This window comes from Physeter macrocephalus, chromosome 8, assembly GCF_002837175.3.
Source record: "Physeter macrocephalus isolate SW-GA chromosome 8, ASM283717v5, whole genome shotgun sequence".
Classification (NCBI taxonomy): Eukaryota; Metazoa; Chordata; class Mammalia; order Artiodactyla; family Physeteridae; genus Physeter; species Physeter macrocephalus.
The window spans coordinates 62,845,675-62,867,810 of NC_041221.1; the positions used below are offsets into that span (position 1 = coordinate 62,845,675).

At 40.2% G+C, this 22,136-nt stretch overlaps 1 protein-coding gene across 20 annotated transcripts in view; it reads right to left on the minus strand.

The window, feature by feature from the left end:
* Nucleotides 1-22,136, minus strand: part of PDE4D (phosphodiesterase 4D) — a 739,244-nt gene that overhangs the window by 104,751 nt on the left and 612,357 nt on the right. For 10 of the 20 annotated variants that reach the window (XM_055086564.1, XM_028492919.2, XM_055086566.1 and 7 more), the window contains one exon: nt 1,836-1,916. The exons of 7 other annotated variants lie outside the window; for them this stretch is intronic. In XM_055086564.1, coding sequence (XP_054942539.1) covers nt 1,836-1,916 — 81 coding nt within the window. Of the gene's footprint in view, nt 1-1,835; nt 1,917-2,122; nt 2,283-13,366; nt 13,668-18,223; nt 18,674-22,136 lie in introns of those variants that run through there. 3 more of the 20 variants (XR_008618059.1, XM_055086571.1, XM_055086568.1) reach the window with 3 other exon arrangements.

Sequence of the window (22,136 nt, forward strand, 5' to 3'; positions counted from 1 at the left end):
GGTATGTATGCCCTCAGTTGCATATCTTCCAGGCAGAAATTGGAGAATCTTGTCATGATGACACTTCAGAATTCCCAAAGAATAACCCAGCTGAACAACCAATCATGCTATAGTGAAACTCTGCAGTTGACAAGCCCCGTCCATGTTCAAAGAACTTTGGTGGTATATTTGTTGTTGTCATCATCGTTGTTGTTTGGTTGTCTTTGTGTTTGCGTGCGTGCGTGCGTGTGCGTGCGCGTGCGCGTGTGCGTGTGTGTGTGTGTGGTGTGTGAGATCTTTAGATATGAATGGACAGCCTCTTGAGGAAATTATCCAGAATAAAGAAGAGAGACTAGTATAAGCAGACCACATCAACAGAATAAAGAAATCCACAGGAAACAGACAGAGGAAAACCTCTAAAGAACTATCATTTGTGTACAAAGATAATGCATTCCTGACATAAGAATAGATGCTGTTAAAAAGGCAACAGCAGAGGACAAGAAAGTACTGAAATTGAAAAATAAAATGGCCAAAATGAAAATTTTAATAGAAAGGTTGGAAGATAAATTTGAAGAAATTTCTATAAGGTATAACAAAACACCAAAGAGATGAAAAAGAAGAAGAAAAAAGTGAGGAGATTAAAGGATCTGATCTAGGAGGTCCAACATTCAACTAACGAATCCCAGGAAGAGAAAACAGAGAAAATGGAAAAGGTAAAATTATGGATGAACTAAGAAAAGAAAACAAATCCAGAATTAAAGGACCCATATGTCTGGAGTGAAAAGATCTAGTGTGCGCCCAGGACAGCGGATGAACACCCAGACCAAGACAATTGATCATGAAGTGTAGAGATATCAGGGATGAAGAGAAGTTCATAAAATTTTTTTACAAAGAAAAATAGGTTTTGAATAGACATTGGGATGTCACCAATGTTAGAAAACAATGGAAGGATGCTTGCAAAATGTTGAGAAAATATATTTGTAACTTACAATTCAATTACAGTTAAAACATGCCTGAGATGCCTGAGGGTTCAAATGAAAGACTGGTGGAACCCAAGTAGACACAAAAGATGCCCCAAGAGGGAATCTCAGAAGCTAGGTTTTATCCTCAACTTTGAAACTAAATGTAGAAACACAGGAATGAATGATGGGTACTCTTAGCACTTCTCTGAGACTCTGGAGTCCTGAGACAATTTCTTTTTTGTTAACCTCATTGGGTCAGGGTCTCAAGAGGCTGAGCAAAGCGATGAACTCTGACCAACTTTGTGCTTCTGAAAAAGTGTACTATTATTTTCATACAGCTGATACCTCTGAAAAGATGGGTCAGTGATCAATATGCAGTAAACAATGAAAGCCCAGTACTCATTCTGAAGTCAGTTTCGCTTAGACTTTGTATATTACCAGCAAATTTTGCAAGTCATTAAAAAAATAAAAAAGAAGGACTTTTGCTAGTAACTAATGACCCAGCATTCAACTCTCTGGTATGGCAAAAGTGAAGAAGTGACTGTTTATTTTTATGCTTATTAAGTTACAACGGAAACATTGTATTTACAATCCCATAATGTGGTGTTTTTAGATGCTAATTCTTACCTAAAAAGGAATGGGACAAAAAATAGACTAAGACAAAAAACAAAAACCCTCCTTGGTATGCTAGTATTCTTTTACAAAGGATCCAGGTTATCACAGTAATTGATTCCCTCTTTTACACTAGGGGTATTACTATATTAAGCGGCTAAAGGATAAACTTAGGTAACAGTGGAGCTATAGTTCTTTCAGAAATGAGATGATTAAATAGCTATGTGTGCCAAGAAAACTGAACATATCTATTGTACCCTCTCATTATTTCTGGCCACCTACCAGCAGTCAGTAAACTTGGGTAACCACCTTCTTCTGATATCACTTCAAGTCTACTCTTGAGTTCTTCTGGTATTACCTCAGCTACCAGAAAAAAAAAAAAAATGAAGAAAATATTTTCTTCACTATGTATACAATATGCTCAACTGTTTATAACATTCAAGTTTTCCCCCCTAATTTTCCATGCCATTTTTATAATTAGCTAAGACTGATAATAATAGATTAATAAGTATGAAATCATTTTAATAATCATTCCTACTTAAAATAAGGAGAGTTTCCAAAAACCAAACCTGAAACAGAATCCAGTCCAAGCTGTCCAACAGGCTATGCCACTGGTTCTCAACTCATTCCTGATGAGGAATGATTGCTTTTTATTTCCCTCAAATGTTCTTTATTCATTTCACAAATGCTTCTTAATTGTGTATCATGTACAAAGCACTGTGCTGGTTACTGCAGAGAAAAGTAAGAGGATAAAAACATCTAGTGTTTTCTTTCAAGATGGAGATAAGTGATCTGTGTGGGAGTCCGTTGTAGGGGCATCAAGTTGTGAACAAAGGTGGGCCCTAGCGATGGTTAACTTGATAATTAGTGTAATGTGGTTTGTTTGCCCTGCTCCCTTTGCTGTGGCAGTCCTTCTGAGCTATAAACAGACATAACTGGCCTAGAGTTCAGGCATGCAATAAGACTTCAGAATTTACTAGTTAGCTGTGGTTGATCTGTCATGACGTCCATACACAATGAGAAGTTGCTATCTCATGAAGAAATAGGCCTGTATCGCTAGTGAGCAATTGGTCGTTACGGATGCCCAGCATTCGGTTTTTCCTTTCCTTGGAAAACAATACCCTGATTCCCTTCAGGGAACCTGCTCACTGTTAGGTGGGGTCACTGTGATTGGCTGTAGTGTCTACAACCTTATTGTATGGGAGCTACTAGAGAGAGGAGCTCTTTTTTTTTGTTGGATGAAAAACCTGGAAAGATACAGCTCTAGGATTCTGACATTGGTGCTGTCCCCAGGTGTATGGAAACTGGGGATGAAGCCAAAAATGGAGAGAGTTCTGATAATAGGACCCATAGACTAACCCTCATAAACAAGTCTAATCCAAATGGTACCCATACTTTACCTAAAATCTCATGGAACCCCATTAAGTGCAGAGATGAAGTCATCAATATACAACATGTAGGAGAAATGCAGCCAGGACATTTTACTGAGTGTGAAAACAAGTGTGTAACAACTGCTTATGGGTGTGTGATATGTCGATGTTGCTTTTTTAATTGACTAGAGAGTATGCTCAAGGGAATGGAAGAAACAGAGTTGGCTATCAATGAGGGGAAATATTTCAGTAAATGTAAGACTTCAAAATAGATTTTTTAAAAAGAAATTTTCTCTCTCTGAAAGTGGATATGGAACTGGAAAATGACAAAGGTTGTGATTATCGACACACACAAGTCAACAAGCAAAACCAACCAAACAGGAAAACTTTAAGGTATGTGAAAATGGAAGCAACTCTTCTGATACCCCCAAAACACAACTTTACGAGACTGCCTGGGTTATGTCTTCTGACTGGTAGGTGGTAACGTCATGTTGGTACTTTTATTAAACCACAGCAACGTCTGTCTTCCTAAAAAACAGTTCCGGTACTTTAGAAAAGTGCAATATGAAGTTTCAGATTAGTGCTGGGCTTAACAGAGCTTTAACAGATTTTCAAAGCACCTGCACACTAGATTTCACAAATATCCTATCCCTCCTAACACCTCCATTCTGAACATACATGAAAACAAATCACAACAAAGCACTGTCATTGAAGAACACTATTACCTGCAAATTATAATCTGAGAAAGAGAATCACTGAAGCAAAACTTAAAAAAAGAATCGTATAATTATCTTAGGAGAGAATTTTTTTCTTACATATAAATTTTCTTCCCAATGAGTATGCACAAAAGCAACCTATGGGCACTCATGTGGTTTCTTTTTAGGCTTTGCCTGCTTATGTTAAAGAATAGAGGAGAAGAATCTGCTTAAAAGCCAAATGCACTGATAAATGTTTACCGATAAAATCTTCCAGATGGGACTACTTTCAAGGAAGGTCAATTACAAGACTCATGTCTCTCCTTTTAATGATATCCTTTAATGATTCCCTTCCTCTCCCAGAAAATTAAATCACAAAAACAACTTAGTCTGAGAATGACCCAGTAATCCTCATAATCACATTGCAATGACAGACAAGGAGATCAAAGCACAGGTGTACTGAAAACTAGAGGTTTCCATTCTATAAAAATGTGAACTTGCTACAAACTAAGACCAACAGTACTTTTAGCTCCCCAAATCCCAACAACTTCCAATATTTTAAAAATTCTGTAGTTTCCTTGATTGATAAACTTCCCTTGATTTTCTCCCTCCCAGTTTGTACCAAACACTGGCAATTCTTTACTTATTGTGGCTGTGTTTTCATAAATTCATTCATTCATTAATTTTAGATATTTGGTGAATTATGTTGCACCTCATAGCTCCAAAAACTTCCAGGCATATTATAAGCTATTGTCTCCAAAATTGCAAAGAGAGAACCTAGTGATGTAAAATAATATAAAGGTAACCTGATACCAATACATTAGTTAGAAATTGAATTAGGTGGCTAGTAGTGGCTTCAATGAGAGAGGTTTATTTTTGTCTCATATGAAGAAAATCCAGAGGTAGGCCAAGGCTGAATGATGACACTATTTTCACCAGAGAACCAGGCTCCTATTCTCTTTCTGCTCCACCATCCTTAAGATATGCCTTGTATTCTCAGGACCATTCAGGTTGCAAGATGGCCACTGGTGCTCCAGTCATCACATGAACTATCCCAAGTCAGTACTACAGGAAGAGGAGCAAGGGTAAAAGGGAGTGCTTCTGGGCAGGAGGTCTCTCTGCTTACATTTCCTTAGCTACATCTATTTCTAAAGGAGGCTAAGAAATGTTGTCTTTAGGCTTGGCAGATGCCAACCAATATAATTAAGATTCACTTTGTAACCATCATTATACTGGTCACCAACTGAACAAATCTGTTGAGGATATTTAGTCATCATTAGCAGTCTCTGCCATACCACAGAATCGCTGATTTCTCAATATTGGGTGGAATTTGGTCTGATCCCTTGCTTACAGATAGAGAAACTGAGAACAGAAAGATTAAAAAGTTTTCCCCAAACTACAGAACCAGTTAGCCAAAGAACTAGGAGCAGAATTCACACACTTGATCTATCACTAAAGATCTTGTCCTTTGCCAACAATGCAAACTCCAATGAGGTTAGTGCAGGAACTTCAGCTAACCAGCATGAATAATAACACATCTTAATTCCTGGGCCAACCTGGTGACTCACACTGCAGGCTTTACGGTTATAACTGCTCACAAGCTATAACATCCACCCTCTTTGGTTATGAAGTGAGAATCGCCATATTTACCACAAGTCATATACGTGTTTATACTGTCAGTAAATTACCAAGAAAATGAGAGCTATGCCTTATAATGTGACAGTTATGTTTGTAGGAAAGCAGAATGTTCCACATTCATGGGCAAAAATTGGTACTTGAACTTTATGAGTGGACTCCAGATCTTTTATGGTGGTGGCTTTTTAAGCACACACACAAACACATCATTATGGTGTCTCCTGAAACTGACATTCTCAAAATAGTGTCCACCATTATACAAAGGAGGTTTGAATGTTTTGAAGCCTTTTTTCTTTTAAGCCATTGCTTCTAATCCTCTTATCTCTTGCTGAACTACAGTCATCAATCACTTCCTCACACTCTCCTCCCAGCAGCATTCTCAACCAAATACAACCACGATGGTAAGTCACTACTGTACATTTCCTTCAGTGCTTTGAACTACATAGGCTCCTGCTCTCATGTTTTACTTGTTTTATGGCTTAAGCATGTTGAGAGCAGGGTCTATACCATCTTTATTGTCCATAACACTCAGCATATGGTACAGATGCCAATTTTCTTTCACAATGCCGTGCTTAGAACGTTTTAATGCTCTGCCAAACTGGTCTCCCTCCCTGTTTCCAGGGGCTTCACTGATCCTTTTTTCTCAGTCTCATTCACCACCTGTTCCACCTAGGTCACCTAAGTGAGTTCTCAAAAATATAGAACACAGCAAGCTATACATATATTTGGTGGTGCACCACTATCTGTAAATATAAGTTTAAAAATTTAGAAGGTGGCCTACACCTGCATTCATACCTAATCGTATTCCTTTCCATTCCATCTGTTTGTACCCTATATACTACTAGCTACTCAGAAATAATCATCTCTTTCTTCATATGTCTGTGACTTTATAATGCTGTTCCCTGTCTGAAATGCCCTTCTTTCTTTTATTTATGGAGAGGTTCCAAATGGCCTCTAAGGTGTAAGTCAATTACTATCTACAGTATGTATATCCAGCCTTTTCTAGAAGACAGGGAAGCTTGGACAGCAAACGAGTATATCTTTACAAGCGCTTCCAGTTTTACAGCTTTTCTATTGAGTTTGGAAAACCCTCTGAGTGTAGAGGCTGTGTTATTTCATCTCGCTGTGGGTCCCAGTTCTGACACACAGGAGATACTCAATAGTCTGTTAAATGAATAACTGTCAGTTTCCCTAGCTAGCCTTGAATACTTTTCTTTCGAGTCTACCTGCTTGTCATAATAGATCTTGTCTCACTTGATTCTATATCCACAGAGGCTGGCATAATACTTAGATGTAAATATTGTCACATCTCTTTTGTTTTTCCAGTTAATCACTGGAGCCTTTCAGTAGGAAATCCAGTCTCACCCTCCTTGAAAACTCCCCCTTCTTGGTTATTCAGTCTAAAGTAGAGCCTTGCTTCTAAGCTTCAGGTGGAGAGAGGACTGCCAATTAGCATGAAGGCTTCTGCCATCGCCATGTGGTATCACAGCTGAACACTGGTCCTGTGAAGTTCTATGTCCTGCTGGTTCAGGACTCCCCTGGCTTCTAGGATGCACCAGCCTCAAACTCCAAGACTGTAGCTCTTTGATCACTCTCGCTTATTTAGACAAAAGTCAGCCCTCATCATCAACCTTAGGTCATTGCCTAGAGCAGGCAGCTCAGGCTTCCCCTTCATCCTGATGTGTTAACCCCTTCAAGGCCTGTTGTATCAACATTCTCTCCTGACCACAGAATGCGTGACGCCACCTTGATCCATTTAATGTGTTTCCCTTACTTCTCATTTCAGAGAAAAAGTTGAGGGTTCAGTCTCTTTTTCTCCTAGTACACTCCCAAATTCTTAGGTAAACTGGTCTACTCTCTCTTTAAATATTGCCAAGGAGAGGGGCGGGTTTTAATGAAAAGGGGGAGCTCTTTTCACATTCTTTCTCTGAAGAAAGAGATGCCTGGCCTAATATTTACATAACTAAGGGACTTCACTTAGTGATTTTTTTCAAAAGCTAATAAATAAATGAACCCCCAAGAGGTTTCCAATAATAGACTGAGAAGTGCAAGCATAGAGTCAGAATTTCTGCCTCTCAAGTCATCCTCTTACATATGCATGAAGATGCTTACTGAAGTTAACAGTCATTTTTTCCAAGTCCTTTTTTCGTAGAACCAGTAATTTATGACCATAAAGACAAGGTAGGATTAGGACAGTTGAGCAACCCTTGTCCTAATTGTCCTTTCCTGCATGGCCAAGGAAACAGTGAGTCTGATAATCAACCATTTTAAAAAGGTGCATGGCCCTACCAATCTCGTAAGGCAAAAAGAGATTCATTCCATAGTGAAGATCTGGCATTCCAGGGTCGGATTGGAGGGCAGCAGAGGACGAATACAATAACAATAAATTTCAATTAGATGACAAAGTCAGCCATAGATCACTGTGCCAGCAGCATCTTTTCTACTAAGGACTGGGAAAGGTGGCTATATGGAAAAAGAATTAAAAAAAAAAAAGTTGATGTATGCATATGTATAACTGATTCACTTTGCTGAACACCTGAATCTAACACAACAGTGTAAATCAACTATACTCCAATAAAAATTAAAATATACTACTAGCTACTCAGAAATAATCATCTCTTTCTTCATATGTCTGTGACTTTATAATGCTGTTCCCTGTCTGAAATGCCCTTCTTTCTTTTATTTATGGAGAGGTTCCAAATGGCCTCTAAGGTGTAAGTCAATTACTATCTACAGTATGTATATCCAGCCTTTTCTAGAAGACAGGGAAGCTTGGACAGCAAACGAGTATATCTTTACAAGCGCTTCCAGTTTTACAGCTTTTCTATTGAGTTTGGAAAACCCTCTGAGTGTAGAGGCTGTGTTATTTCATCTCGCTGTGGGTCCCAGTTCTGACACACAGGAGATACTCAATAGTCTGTTAAATGAATAACTGTCAGTTTCCCTAGCTAGCCTTGAATACTTTTCTTTCGAGTCTACCTGCTTGTCATAATAGATCTTGTCTCACTTGATTCTATATCCACAGAGGCTGGCATAATACTTAGATGTAAATATTGTCACATCTCTTTTGTTTTTCCAGTTAATCACTGGAGCCTTTCAGTAGGAAATCCAGTCTCACCCTCCTTGAAAACTCCCCCTTCTTGGTTATTCAGTCTAAAGTAGAGCCTTGCTTCTAAGCTTCAGGTGGAGAGAGGACTGCCAATTAGCATGAAGGCTTCTGCCATCGCCATGTGGTATCACAGCTGAACACTGGTCCTGTGAAGTTCTATGTCCTGCTGGTTCAGGACTCCCCTGGCTTCTAGGATGCACCAGCCTCAAACTCCAAGACTGTAGCTCTTTGATCACTCTCGCTTATTTAGACAAAAGTCAGCCCTCATCATCAACCTTAGGTCATTGCCTAGAGCAGGCAGCTCAGGCTTCCCCTTCATCCTGATGTGTTAACCCCTTCAAGGCCTGTTGTATCAACATTCTCTCCTGACCACAGAATGCGTGACGCCACCTTGATCCATTTAATGTGTTTCCCTTACTTCTCATTTCAGAGAAAAAGTTGAGGGTTCAGTCTCTTTTTCTCCTAGTACACTCCCAAATTCTTAGGTAAACTGGTCTACTCTCTCTTTAAATATTGCCAAGGAGAGGGGCGGGTTTTAATGAAAAGGGGGAGCTCTTTTCACATTCTTTCTCTGAAGAAAGAGATGCCTGGCCTAATATTTACATAACTAAGGGACTTCACTTAGTGATTTTTTTCAAAAGCTAATAAATAAATGAACCCCCAAGAGGTTTCCAATAATAGACTGAGAAGTGCAAGCATAGAGTCAGAATTTCTGCCTCTCAAGTCATCCTCTTACATATGCATGAAGATGCTTACTGAAGTTAACAGTCATTTTTTCCAAGTCCTTTTTTCGTAGAACCAGTAATTTATGACCATAAAGACAAGGTAGGATTAGGACAGTTGAGCAACCCTTGTCCTAATTGTCCTTTCCTGCATGGCCAAGGAAACAGTGAGTCTGATAATCAACCATTTTAAAAAGGTGCATGGCCCTACCAATCTCGTAAGGCAAAAAGAGATTCATTCCATAGTGAAGATCTGGCATTCCAGGGTCGGATTGGAGGGCAGCAGAGGACGAATACAATAACAATAAATTTCAATTAGATGACAAAGTCAGCCATAGATCACTGTGCCAGCAGCATCTTTTCTACTAAGGACTGGGAAAGGTGGCTATATGGAAAAAGAATTAAAAAAAAAAAAGTTGATGTATGCATATGTATAACTGATTCACTTTGCTGAACACCTGAAACTAACACAACAGTGTAAATCAACTATACTCCAATAAAAATTAAAAAAAAAAAAAAGAACTGGGAAAGGTAAGCTTAAAATTCATCTTGTGTTTGTTCGAAGAAGATATAGTCCTTTCTTCAAACTTATCCACCCAGTTGAGCTTTATATAACATAATCCAGGGAGATTACCCCAAACTGAGGCTTAATTTACTGAATTGCAGTGACCCTAAAAAAAATGCATGCATTTTTTCGCACTTTTAATGTCTCTAAACTCCAGGTGTGTTTTACAATTAATGGCATTTTGGATTTGACAAATTAAAGTAATTAATCAAATCACTTAAGTGAAATACTTTAAAAAGGTAAAAATGACAACCTAAACATTGTCCAAACATCCGAGTTCCAACCCCAGCCTTAGGATGTGACTATCTTAGCATAGCAGAGACACAGACAAGAGCAGTAGGTGAAGATGAATGGGAGCGAAGTATCAGGTTGGCCAAAAAGTTCGTTTGGGTTTTCCATAACACCTTGTGGAAAAATGCAAATGAACTTTTTGGCCAACCCAATAGTTCTCAAAGGGAGTTCCCCATCTAGCAGCCCATCAGCATCTGCATCATTTGAGAACTTGTTAGAAATGCAAAATTCTCAGGTCCGACCTCAGAAGTATTGAATCATAATCCTTGGGGTATAAAGCCCCGCAATCTGTGTTTTAATAAAATCTCTGGGCATGAGTTGAGAACCAGTCCTATAACAGTAAAGGAGGCACTTGGTCAGTGTGTATTTGTCATATCTGAGTCGGGGTCGGGGCAGAGTCCTAACATTTCAACCCACTGGCAAGGCTCCCATAAGGAGAGGAAGATTTTAAGACCCACTACAGGGAGGTACTTCTCTCAAGTCTGTCAGTTTCTGGGTTCTGACTCCCTATGCATGAAAGCAGCTTCTGATTAGGAGTTTGCTTCCCAGGTGGATGAATTACAAGGAGAGAATTAACTGATCAGTCTAATATAGTATCCTATCTACTCAGCAATATATTTCTCTCTGTAAATTACTTAATTAGTGTCCTTGTTTTTGCATGAAGTTCTTGAGTTCTGAATATCAGTAAGAGCACTCAACCTAACTGGGTTCTGAGAAAATAAAAATTCTGAACCTGGGAAACTAAAGGTCAGTCCTGAAATGTATGTATACTGTGAAGACACTACCCAGAAGGGCCCACTATGTATCCAAGCTATTTAAATGGACTATTTACCAGGTCAAGAGAAGTGGAGAATTAAGGGCAGCTGGGTCAAGACTGCAAACTGGCAGTCTTCCGGCCAGATGTGGTCCACAGATGTGGTTTGGCCCACACACATTGTTTGAAAATTGGGAAATTTCACATAAAATTCTGGAATTCTTCCTGTCTTAAAAAAGCTAAAGATTTGACATTAGGGAACCCACATCCTGGCCCTTCAACAAGAGCCTGGAGCTGAACAGAAATTGCTTCCTTTAGATGGGCTATTCCCTCTAGTTTGCCATAGTCCCTACCACTCCTTCTTGTCTGATAGCTGCCCAGCTCGTCCTTTTACATTACCTGCCTGACCCTTCATGCATTTAAGTTTAAGGACCACTGATCCATATAAATAGTTTTCATGAAATAAATAATTGAGATGATTTGAAAAAAAAAATCACTCAGAAAATTAACTTTATTTTGTACCTTCATAGCTATTTGTGTAAATATGTGGACAAGGGTGTAGACATTAGTTATTTTAAAAACAGACAAAATATCGAGGGTAAAAGTTGTCGTGATAGAGGAGAAAGACTACTGGACTGGGCCTCTAATATCTAGATGTGCTTCTGCCACTTAACTGAGTGTAAAGTTATCCCTGAGCCTCAGTTGATATATCTGTTATATGGGAATGACTATATCTACCACATATAGGGTTTATTGTGATGATTAAATTAGATAATTGTATGTTCAAATTCATGACATACCATAGACCCTCAAAAACCTTTGCTGAATTAAAATTTGGATGTGTTTCATTACCTGTGTTTTACTTTAGAAATTATACCTAACAAAGATAAACGTTTGGGGAAAATTCAAAATTAACCCTTCAAAAGCCTTACTCTGCAATGAGATAAAGGGATTAACATTACTGACTATAAACTATAAACCGTGTACTATGTTGGGTGCTTTATACAGACTGTCCCATTATGGCTATGCTATGAGTTAGCATTACCCCTCTCTTACACATTAAAAACCAGGGCTCAAAAAGTTTAGGGAATTCACCCAAAGTCATATAGCAGGTGTTGATAACCAGGGTCCATCTTACTCCAAAGCCTTTCCATATGAGAACTTTAGTGCTTCTCAAACTAGCTTGGTTATAAGCTTGGGACACTAGTTAAAAATGCAAGTTCTTCTATTCCTTCCCAAGCTACTGAATCAGATTTGAAGAGGAGTAGCCTGGGAATCTGCATGTTGTATCAGAGCCTCAGCTAATTCTTAATATTAGCAAGGAAACACTGCTTGAGAAAGCTGACAGAGTCAAAGTAAGCAGAGAAAGAACTGCTTTGTATTATTCTTAATGGAAGGAAGAAGGGGAGAGAGGGAGGGAGGGAAAGAATCTTGAAGCTAAGGTCTATCCATTTGCAGGACTATGAGAATGCACTTTCTAGATGGATTCTTTCTTTCTAACTGCACCCAGGCTGTTGAATGCAAACACAAGGGGCCAGCCAACAGGAAGCCAGGCTTGCCACTGCAGAGGAGTAAAGCACTTTGAACTACAGGCATCTGTACACCCAAATTACATGCTGTGATACACATAGTATTTGAGTTGTTCCGCAATACAGAAGCCAATTATTCTTGGCACACACTTCTATCGTGCTATCCAAATTACCATGCCTCACATGTGGAACGGTGCCACATCAAATGCACCAAGCCATAAATTCCCTAAACTCTTAGAGATGAAAGTCAAATGTTGGAGAGAAAGAGTGTTTGGTACACACACCATAGAGCAGAAAAGATGTCTAATTTGGTACTGCTAGATTTACTATGAGAAACTGGGACAGAAAATTCTGCCTTAGAAAATTTTCAGATAATAAACTGGATTTTTCCAATGTAATTCAGCATAAGCACTGCATTTTCACTTTTTAATGAAGTTATTTCTTCCATAATATTCATCTTAAAATAATTAACTTTCTGGCTTCTCCCTGTAAATGCTTTTAAATACAGTAGAGAAGCACAGACACTAAAACAAAGAGTAGAGGCTGTAGGTACCATAAATTCTGTTGGGAATCACAGAAACTATACATATGTCCTGAATAGTAGTGCTGTTTTTTTTGTTGTTGTTGTTTTTGCGGTACGCGGGCCTCTCACTGTTGTGGCCTCTCCCATTGCAGAGCACAGGCTCCGGACGCGCAGGCTCAGCGGCCACGGCTCACGGGCCCAGCCGCTCCGCGGCATGTGGGATCTTCCCGGACCGGGGCACGAACCCGTGTCCCCCGCATCGGCAGGCGGACTCGCAACCACTGCGCCACCAGGGAAGCCCAGTAGTGCTGTTTACTACTCAGACCAACTAATTGACTCACTCTCCCACTCCTAGCCCCTTGCAAATTCTGAAGTTAAGAGATTTAATCAAAACTGTTAGGTGATATTAAAATATAAATCCTGTGATAATTGTTAATGGAATTATAGAAAATTTAAAACACAAATCCTTAAAGTTTGAAAAACAGAAAAGTGAGATATTAGATGCACCAGTTCTAAGTTTCTTAAGCTTTAATGTCCTTAGGAATCTCCCAGGGATCTTGTAAAAATGCAGGTTCTGATTTTTTTTTTTTTTTAAGATTTTGTTGTTGTTTTACGTTTTGGTTTTTTGGTCCTGAGGCATGTGGGATCTTAGCTCCCCGACCAGGGATCGAACCCGCACTCGCTGCACTGGAAGGGGAAGTCTTAACCACTGGACTGCCAGGGAAGTCGCCAGGTTCTGATTTGACAGGTCTGCATTTTCGAGTTTCTCAAGAGTGCCCAGCTGATGCTCACACTGCTGGTCCAGGGTTCACACGAGAGGTAGCAAGTCCACCAGTTTAAGAAAGCTCATGTTGGTGACGTTTCCAGAGAGATGACAGGGAATCTCGGGTAGCAGGGTTTGTAGCATAATGTTAGTGTTAACTAGAAGTATAAGGCAAAGAGGAAAGACAGGGTGAAGCGTTTAGGTAAATGTCCAATTTCTCCAGAAGAAACTGATTGCATGTGAAGCAGAAAAATAATCGTATTCTGGATTAGTAAGAGAGGAATTCTAAGAGAGTAAGCAGATTTACAATCAATATGTAATTGGGGTTCTTAAACTTTAAAAACTTGATGACTGGACTGACTCCCCAGAAAAATGCAGATATGAATGTGTACCCACATTTATACGTATAATTTCAGAAGGTTCACTGAACTTCCTTCTGAATGACATAAACCACCATGGGGCCCACAGATCACAAATTGAGACTACCAATGTACATAGTTGGGGCAGGGGAAAAATCCATAGTTCTAACAGTAATAGAGGGTAACGTCAAATCTGCTATGTATTTGATCGATGATACTATTGTATAAAGGCTGTCATTTCCATAAAATAGAAATTGGTGGAAATGTATATTTTTCCAACATAAGAGATGAAGCTTCTTTGTGATAGTCAAAGGGAAATCACCATATAAAGAAATTAAGTATATACTATTTTGGAAAAACACAAGACGAAAAAATCCAGATATGAAAATTACTGTCTAGAAAAGGGATTTCTAAAGATGTAAAAGGTAATTGTTGTTTTATGCTGGTGCTCCATATTGGTTTTTTTACTCCAGTAGTTTTAAGCATCTCACTACCTGTCTCCTTATACTAGTGAGAAATTATAAATATGTAGCGTTATCATGGAAAAGGCACAGAGAACCAGTTTATTTTTTCAAAAGCTATTGATCACCTAATCTTAGACAAGCAGCTTAGAATCTAGACAGGGAGCTACACCTGTGTGCATTGTTTGTAAAACTCTATGTCAAGGCATGATATGAAATACAGACATGACACCATGAGAGTACTGAGTACTGAGAATACTGATAAGGGCATGATTCTTTCCAGCATGAGATAAGGGGATGTGTCAAGGAAACAGACGCAGAAGTAGCTTTGAGCCGGACCCGGAAGAATGAATAGGATTTCAATAAATGGAGAAGTCAAGGAAAGGCATTGCAGGAAATAGGGCTCACGTTAGCAAGACATTACAGAGGTGGGGTGGGAGGATATGCAGTTTGGACCAAGGAGAGTATGATATGCTATTACATTTGTCGTAATATTACTACTTGTATAGTCTCCTCTCCTTGAATCCAGACTGAGCCTGGGACTGGCTTTAACCTACAGAAGGTGGCAAAATTGGCCAGGTGCCAGTTCTGGGCTTACACATTAAGAAGTCCTGGGAGCCCTGAGCTGCCAGGTGAGGAAGTCTGAACACCTTGCTGGAGAGACCACATGGAGAGAGAGGAAGGACCCGAGACTCGGTGAAGAGAGACAGCTTCACAGAGGTAAGGTCATCTCAGCTGAGCCCCCGGCCTCTAGTCAACCAGCCGATTGAATGCAGCCACATTCAGGACTACAGGAAGACCAGAAGAACTGCCCAGCTGAGCCCAGGGCCGACTGCAGAATGCAATGGTTGTTTTTTAGGACACCACTCTTTGGAAGAGTTTGTTATGCAGCCATAGAAAACTGAAACAGAGCATATATCAATATTTTAAATCAGCACCTTCTTTTGATGAATATAAAACTCATACACCTACCTGGAGATTCAGATTCAGCCCTGTCCTTCTACATACACTCGTCAAAACTGGTTTTGAACCTTATTATTAGAGCTGAGCACGCAAAATTCTAGGATTTTTTTTCTTTTTTACAAATATAAGTTATTATAAAGGTGAGCAGGCTTTTTCAAACAACACTCCCTGCATCACCCCTCCTAGACAATAGCACCTTATTCAGATTACAGAGTATGTGTGCATTTGTGCATGTGTGTATGTGTTGTGTTGTCTAGACATATTCACATGGAATAAGTAAAGAATTCCTTATGTGTGATACATGATCATCTTTTCTATCCTATTCCATTTCTTCTTTTCTATCCTACTCCATTTCTTCTTTAGTTCCTGCTGGTTGTGACATGATCATCTTTTCTATCCTATTCCATTTCTTCTTTTCTTCCTGCTGGTTGTGACCCACTAAACTGATTTCATAATGCACAAGTAGGTTATGCCCCTCAGTTTGAAAGACAGTTGTCCTAAGAATCATTAATCAGTCAATATACATTCATTAAACCCTATATGTTCCATGCATTGTTTTAACTCTTGTATACAGCAGTAAAACAACAAACATAGTTTCTTCTTTCATGGGCAAATTAATCATTAAACAGTAACAACAACAAAATACGCACAAAGGATGATTTCATTTCATTTGTGATAAACGCTGGGAAGGAAAAGTATGGGTACCATAAAAAGCCATAAGGAGACCCCACTGACTGTGGAGTGTGGAAGTGGATCTGTTCATGGATGCCAAGTTAGGGCAAGGCCAAAGCAATAGAGGTCAGTCTTTAGACAGAGCATTTCCAGACTTTCTGGACTGCCAAGGGCTAGCAGAAGAGGACAGCAGGAGGTGCTGAAAGAGCCAAGGGGGGCCTAGGCCGGGCTGAAGCTCTATCCAGTCCTAAAGCTGGGTGCAGTGCTGGCACATGCCTTTAGCTTGTTGGGCCCAGCTTTTATTCAGCATTTTGTCAATTCTTGGTCTGCTGGGTCTGGAGAAAAGAGTGCAAGGGGGCAACACTGAAGTATTCCTCTTAGAGTCCAGAAATGGATGAAATAAAATCATCTACCATATTTCAGGATGGAATTACGAGATTGATCCAGAGTTATGCAAAATCATCTGCAAGAGACACCCAAGTTGAACCCAGACAGTAACTGGTCGAGGTGTTGACACATCTGGAGAAAGAATGCTCCCATTAAAGGGAGGGGGGCTAGCAAATAAACTGGAGAAAAAGGCAACTTGACTTGTGCTGCCCTTGGGAAGAGGGGGTGCCTGCGTGGGCCCAGGGAGTGAACCTGTCCTCCTGAAAAAGACTGTCCTTCCTGCTCACCTGGATGTCCTAGGTCCTCAAAACCAGGAGATAGTAAACCTTCTGATCACGTGTGACTCTGCTTATTCTAAATCCACACTGTGTAGGTGCTTGGCCTTCAGAACTTACCTGTAGAGGGAGAATGTGTGGACTGATCAACTGATATTCTGGCTTTAAGGGTCCTCTGGGTATGGACACCAAGGGGGGAAAGTGGTGGGGGGATGAATTGGGAGATTGGGATTGACATATACACATGACTATGTATAAAATAGATAACTAATAAGAACACGCTGTATAAAAAAATAAAATTAAATTAAAAAATAAAATAAGATAAATTAAATCTTCTGGGCTTTGAAAGTGGCAGTCAGCATTCCTGAAAAGCACAAGATCACCTTTGTAAGACTGCATGGTTGACAGGCAAACCCTGGAATATAGTTAATTCACCAAGGAAAATACTACTCTGTAAGGATCTGTCTGGGTGGCCAACTGTCCCTCCCCAGGCAGTAACCCTAGATAATCCTCCGCCCCCAACACACACACCATTTTTCATGTAAAATTTCTCCAGCAGCTCTGTAGCACACTACCTCCTGCTGAACGCTGCCCGTGTACCAGGCATTGTGCCGAGCACTGTGTGGATTATCTCGTTTAATCCTCCTACTAAGGGTGCTACTATTATTATTCCTCTTTTCCGACAATGGAAACTGAGGTTAGGAGGCAAGAGGTGTCAAGAGTAGTGATGACAGAGCTAGGATTCAGAAAAGTGTGACTCCAGAGCTGGCACCTTGGACCAATACTATAGGATGTTGCCTCCTGCTGAGGCCGATGCACCAGGGGGGATTGTCTGGAAGTGCATTCGTTTCCAAACTCTAGCTTGTGAAGTTTGTTTTCTTTGAAGGGAGAAGGGAGAACAGAGGACCTCTACCTGTATGCTTTGATGATCTACGCACCTTTCTTGGTGTCACGCAGGACTTGGATGTTTTCTCCTCTGGGTTCACCAATGCTTCACCCAAATCAGAGAGAAGTAGCTCAGCTCCCTACCCATAATCCCATCTTTTCTCCTTCTGGCTTTTCTGTGATCTCACAGGGGATGGTTCCTGCATATTTTTAATTTGTCTCAATTTGGCTCCTTCCAACCTACGACTGAGAGAGCCTGAGGCTGGAACTAGAAGATGGTCAGCAAAATGCGGGCTTATCCTTGGGGAACTTTCTGTAGTTTCCTAAGGTGATAATAGAAAGCTACTTTTGGAGAGGTTCTTGGGGTGATGACTGTCCCCCTGGATGCCTCCTACTGTGTAAGTGCCCTAATGCAGGACTGGCCATTTACACAAATGTCAATCAGTACTAAGACATTATTTTTCAAAAAATGTCATCCTTTCTTTTAAAATATTTATTAAGTTTGGGGTATTTGAATGTGTTCTCTACCTCCATTTTCCTATCCTAAATCCAGAGGGAATTAGGCAGCCAGAGACCAAGACCACAGCTTTCAGGCACCAAAGGGCTGATGTCCCCCCGTGCCTGATCGCCTAGTGAAACCACTTGACTGGGGACATGGATTTGGCAATGAGAACAATGCTCTTAATGGGAAGCCACTGAAGCCAAATCATCTCTATAAGAGACACTGAGTAGGGTGATTATTCGTTTATTCAAGAATGTACAGAGCACCTACCATGACCAAAGCACTGTTCTACATATGTCTGTACCATTGAACCCAACAGGCAAAGATCCTTGCCCACGAGGAGCTCACAGTCTAATGCGGAGAGAGACTAAATAATAAATGTAGTAAATTATGTCAGAAGGAAAGACATGGTATGAAAGCAAACAAACATACAAATAGTAGAGCAGGGACAGGGAATGGAGGAAATTCAGGATGCAGTTAAAAAGAGTACGGTCATGGTTGGCTCGTGGGGAAGATGAGACATGAGCAGAAACTTGAGGAAAATTAGGGAACTGGCCTGAAGGTAGTGGAAGGAAGACCATTCCATACAGCACCAAGGTCTTAAGACACATGAGTGCCTGATGGTCTTGAAGATCAGCAAGGAGGCTGGTGTGGCTGGAGCTGAGTGAATGAGGGGAGAAGAATGGGGAAGAAGGTCAGAGATGAAAGAGGTACCAAGTCAGGTTGGACGTTGTAAGCTACAATAAGCACTTTGATCCGTACTGGCTGCTGTGTTAGAACAGACTGTAGTGCAGCAAGGGTAGAAGCAGAGAGACCTATTAAGAGGCCACTGCAATCATCCAGGTCAGACAAGACGATGGCTTGCAATAGGAGAAGAAACTGGAGGTGGTGAGATGGACTTGGGCTCTGGGTATATTTTGACAGTAGGGGCTTCGGGACCCCTGATGGATTGGAAATGAGATGCAATGGACAGAAGACACACAAGGGGACTTCCCTGGTGGCACAGTGGATAAGACTCCGCGCTCCTAATGCAAGGGGCCCAGGTTCGATCCCTCGTTAGGGAACTAAATCCCACATGCGTGCCGCAGCTAAGTGTTCCAATGCCACAACTAAGAAGCCCGCAAGCTGAAACTAAGGAGCCCACAAGCCGCAACTAAGGAGCCCTGGAGCTGCAACTAAGCAGTCCGCCTGCCACAACTAAGGAGCCCATGTGCTGCAACTAGGGAGCCTGCCTGCCACAACTAGACCTGGTGCAACCAAATAAATACATAAATAGTAAAAAAAAAAGAAAGAAAGAAGACACACAAAGATATCCCCAAACTTTGGTCTGAGCAAGAGAGATGGGGAAGATATGATTAGAGCAAATTGGGAAGAGGTTGGGAATATCTGGAGATCAGCCCTTCCCTCCCTTCCCCTCCCCTCCCCTTCCCTTCTTTCTTTTCTTCCCTCCTTCCTCCCTTCCTTCCCTCCATCCTTCTTTTATTCCTTCCACCCCACTCTTCCTTATTTCCTTCTTTCCATGCACATCTACAAATGCCAGACATTATACCTTGAGATACAACAGACTCAATGCATCTCACCAGCAAACAGAATGTGAATGACAGAATGAGGCAGTGACGAATTGATGGCAGGGCACCTCCTGCATTCTATCACTAACCTCTTAAAAATTTAGCTTCTGATATTGACAGATTTGAGGAAGTCACAATTTTTTAACCATAATTTGGAAAATGTAGCAAAACTTCCATATCGATTCTACTTAGAAAATTATGTTAAACCTGAAATTAGGGTTCCATTGTTAAGTGGTTGGCACATTTTTTTTGCCCACCATATTATCAAAAACAAACCAACCAGAATAACCACTGATATGAATGAAACATTCATTACTATTTCATAGAAATGGCATCTTTTTTGTTTCTCTCTCCACTATCCATTAAAGATTTCAAGAACTCAACTAACTACATTATTTATTGGTTTTATTCTAAGAAATTGACTGCTAAGTGGTACATTCTAGTAGAAAGGATGCCCTAGGGTACAACAAAAGGCAGATTAGCATTGTTGTCAGGAGACTGATCTTTGGAACAGACTGCCCAAGTTTGATTCAAGACTCTGTTTTGTATTACCTGTGTGTCCCTGGGCTAGTTATTTAACCTCTCTGTGTCTCAGTTTCCACAACTATAAAATAAGAACAATAATTTATCCAACCTCACAGATTTATGGTGAGGATTATGCAAAGTCCTTAGAAGAGTGGGGCACAAAGAAAGCACTCAATTGATGGCACTACTTATTGAGTGTAATTAGGCTAACCTTACTGCTGCTACCATCCACCAAGGAATTCTCTCCTCCCTTCGCAGGAGCTTATTTTCATATTTGATGTTATATGCCTTTTTTTCTTTCTCATTTGCAATCATTTCTTTCTTAAGGAAAAAGCAAGGAGGGAAAGAAAATTGAAAAAGACGATATAAATGCTCAATACTGTTGGTTAAATAACACTATTAGGGGCTTCCCTGGTGGCGCAGTGGTTGAGAACCTGCCTGCCAATGCAGGGGACACGGGTTCGAGCCCTGGTCTGGGAAGATCCCACATGCCACAGAGCAACTGGGCCCATGAGCCACAACTACTGAGCCTGCATGTCTGGAGCCTGTGCTCCGCAACAAGAGAGGCTGCGATAGTGAGAAGGCCCGCGCACCGCGATGAAGAGTGGCCCCCGCTCACCGCAACTAGAGAAAACCCTCGCACAGAAAGGAAGACCCAACACAGCCAAAAATAAATACATAAATAAATAAAATTTTTTTTAAAAAGGTAAGGAATTTCTCCGTATTAAAAAAATAAAAAATAACACTATTGGCTTGAACGCAAACAACTTCAAAAATAATTTTGAAGAAGTATATTTTGAAGCATAAAAATGTTCAAGATTTTTTTGTCAGACATAGAAAACAAACTTATGGTTACCAAAGGGGAAAGGTGGGGATGGTGGAGGGATAAATTAGGAATTTGAGAGTAACATATACACAATATTATATACAAAATAGATAAACAACAAGGACCTACTGTATGGCACAGGGAACTATACTTAATATTTTGTAATAACCGATATGTGAAAAGAATCTGAAAAAGATTCATATATATATATATGAATCACTTTGCTGTACACCTGAAATAATACAACATTATAAATCAACTATACTTCAATTTAAAAAATAAATTTAAAAAAAGATTTTTTTTGTTAAATGAAAAAACGGTTGCAGTGGTAAATGGTCAAATATTATGATTTCTGCAGATTATTAAAAATATTTAAAAATTATTAAAAATATGCAGAAGTACACAAACATTTGGAAGGCTATAAAGCAAATAGTAACAGTGGTTATCTCTGCATGTCTAGGTCTGTAGAGGTTTTAATGCTTTTTGTGACTCATTTTATTTCATTTTCTGAACATGAGTGAAGTGCTCAGATGACTGAGGAGTGTGACCAACTGAGATACATAAAAAGGAAGCAATTTAGGGGAAAAGCTAAATTTGACTTTGGATATAAAGAATTTGATAAACCTGTGAGATACTCAGGTGGGAAATTCCAATAAATAGTTGAGTTTTCAAGCTTTATGGAAGAGGCTAAGATAGACTTGGATGTGAATTTAGGAGTTATCAGCATAGAGGTGGTAGTTAAAATAACAAGAATGCATGAGTGAATCCTGGGGAATATGAAGAGAGAAGAGAGATCCCTGAGAACAGGATCCTGGAAACACCAAGGTCAAAGGAAGGGTGGAGGAGGAGGAATCGAAATCAAGGAGAGAGACAGAAAGAATGCAAGACCTCAAGCCAGGAGGACAGACAGACAACTGCCTTAGAGAAACCTAGTAAGAAATGAGCTGAAAAGTATTAGTTTTGGCAGTTAGATCAGAGGAACCATAGTTGCAATAGAGTGGTAGGGCTGCAAGCTGACTGCAGGTGGGTTGAGGAATAAAAGGGAAGGAAAGAAAATGGAGGTAGTGAGTATAAACTCTCTTTCTAAAAGTGTGTGTGAGAAAATCAATAGAGGTATGGTTGACACAGAATCAAAGGAGAAGGGAGGGCTTCCCTGGTGGTGCAGTGGTTGAGAGTCCGCCTGCCGATGCAGGGGACACGGGTT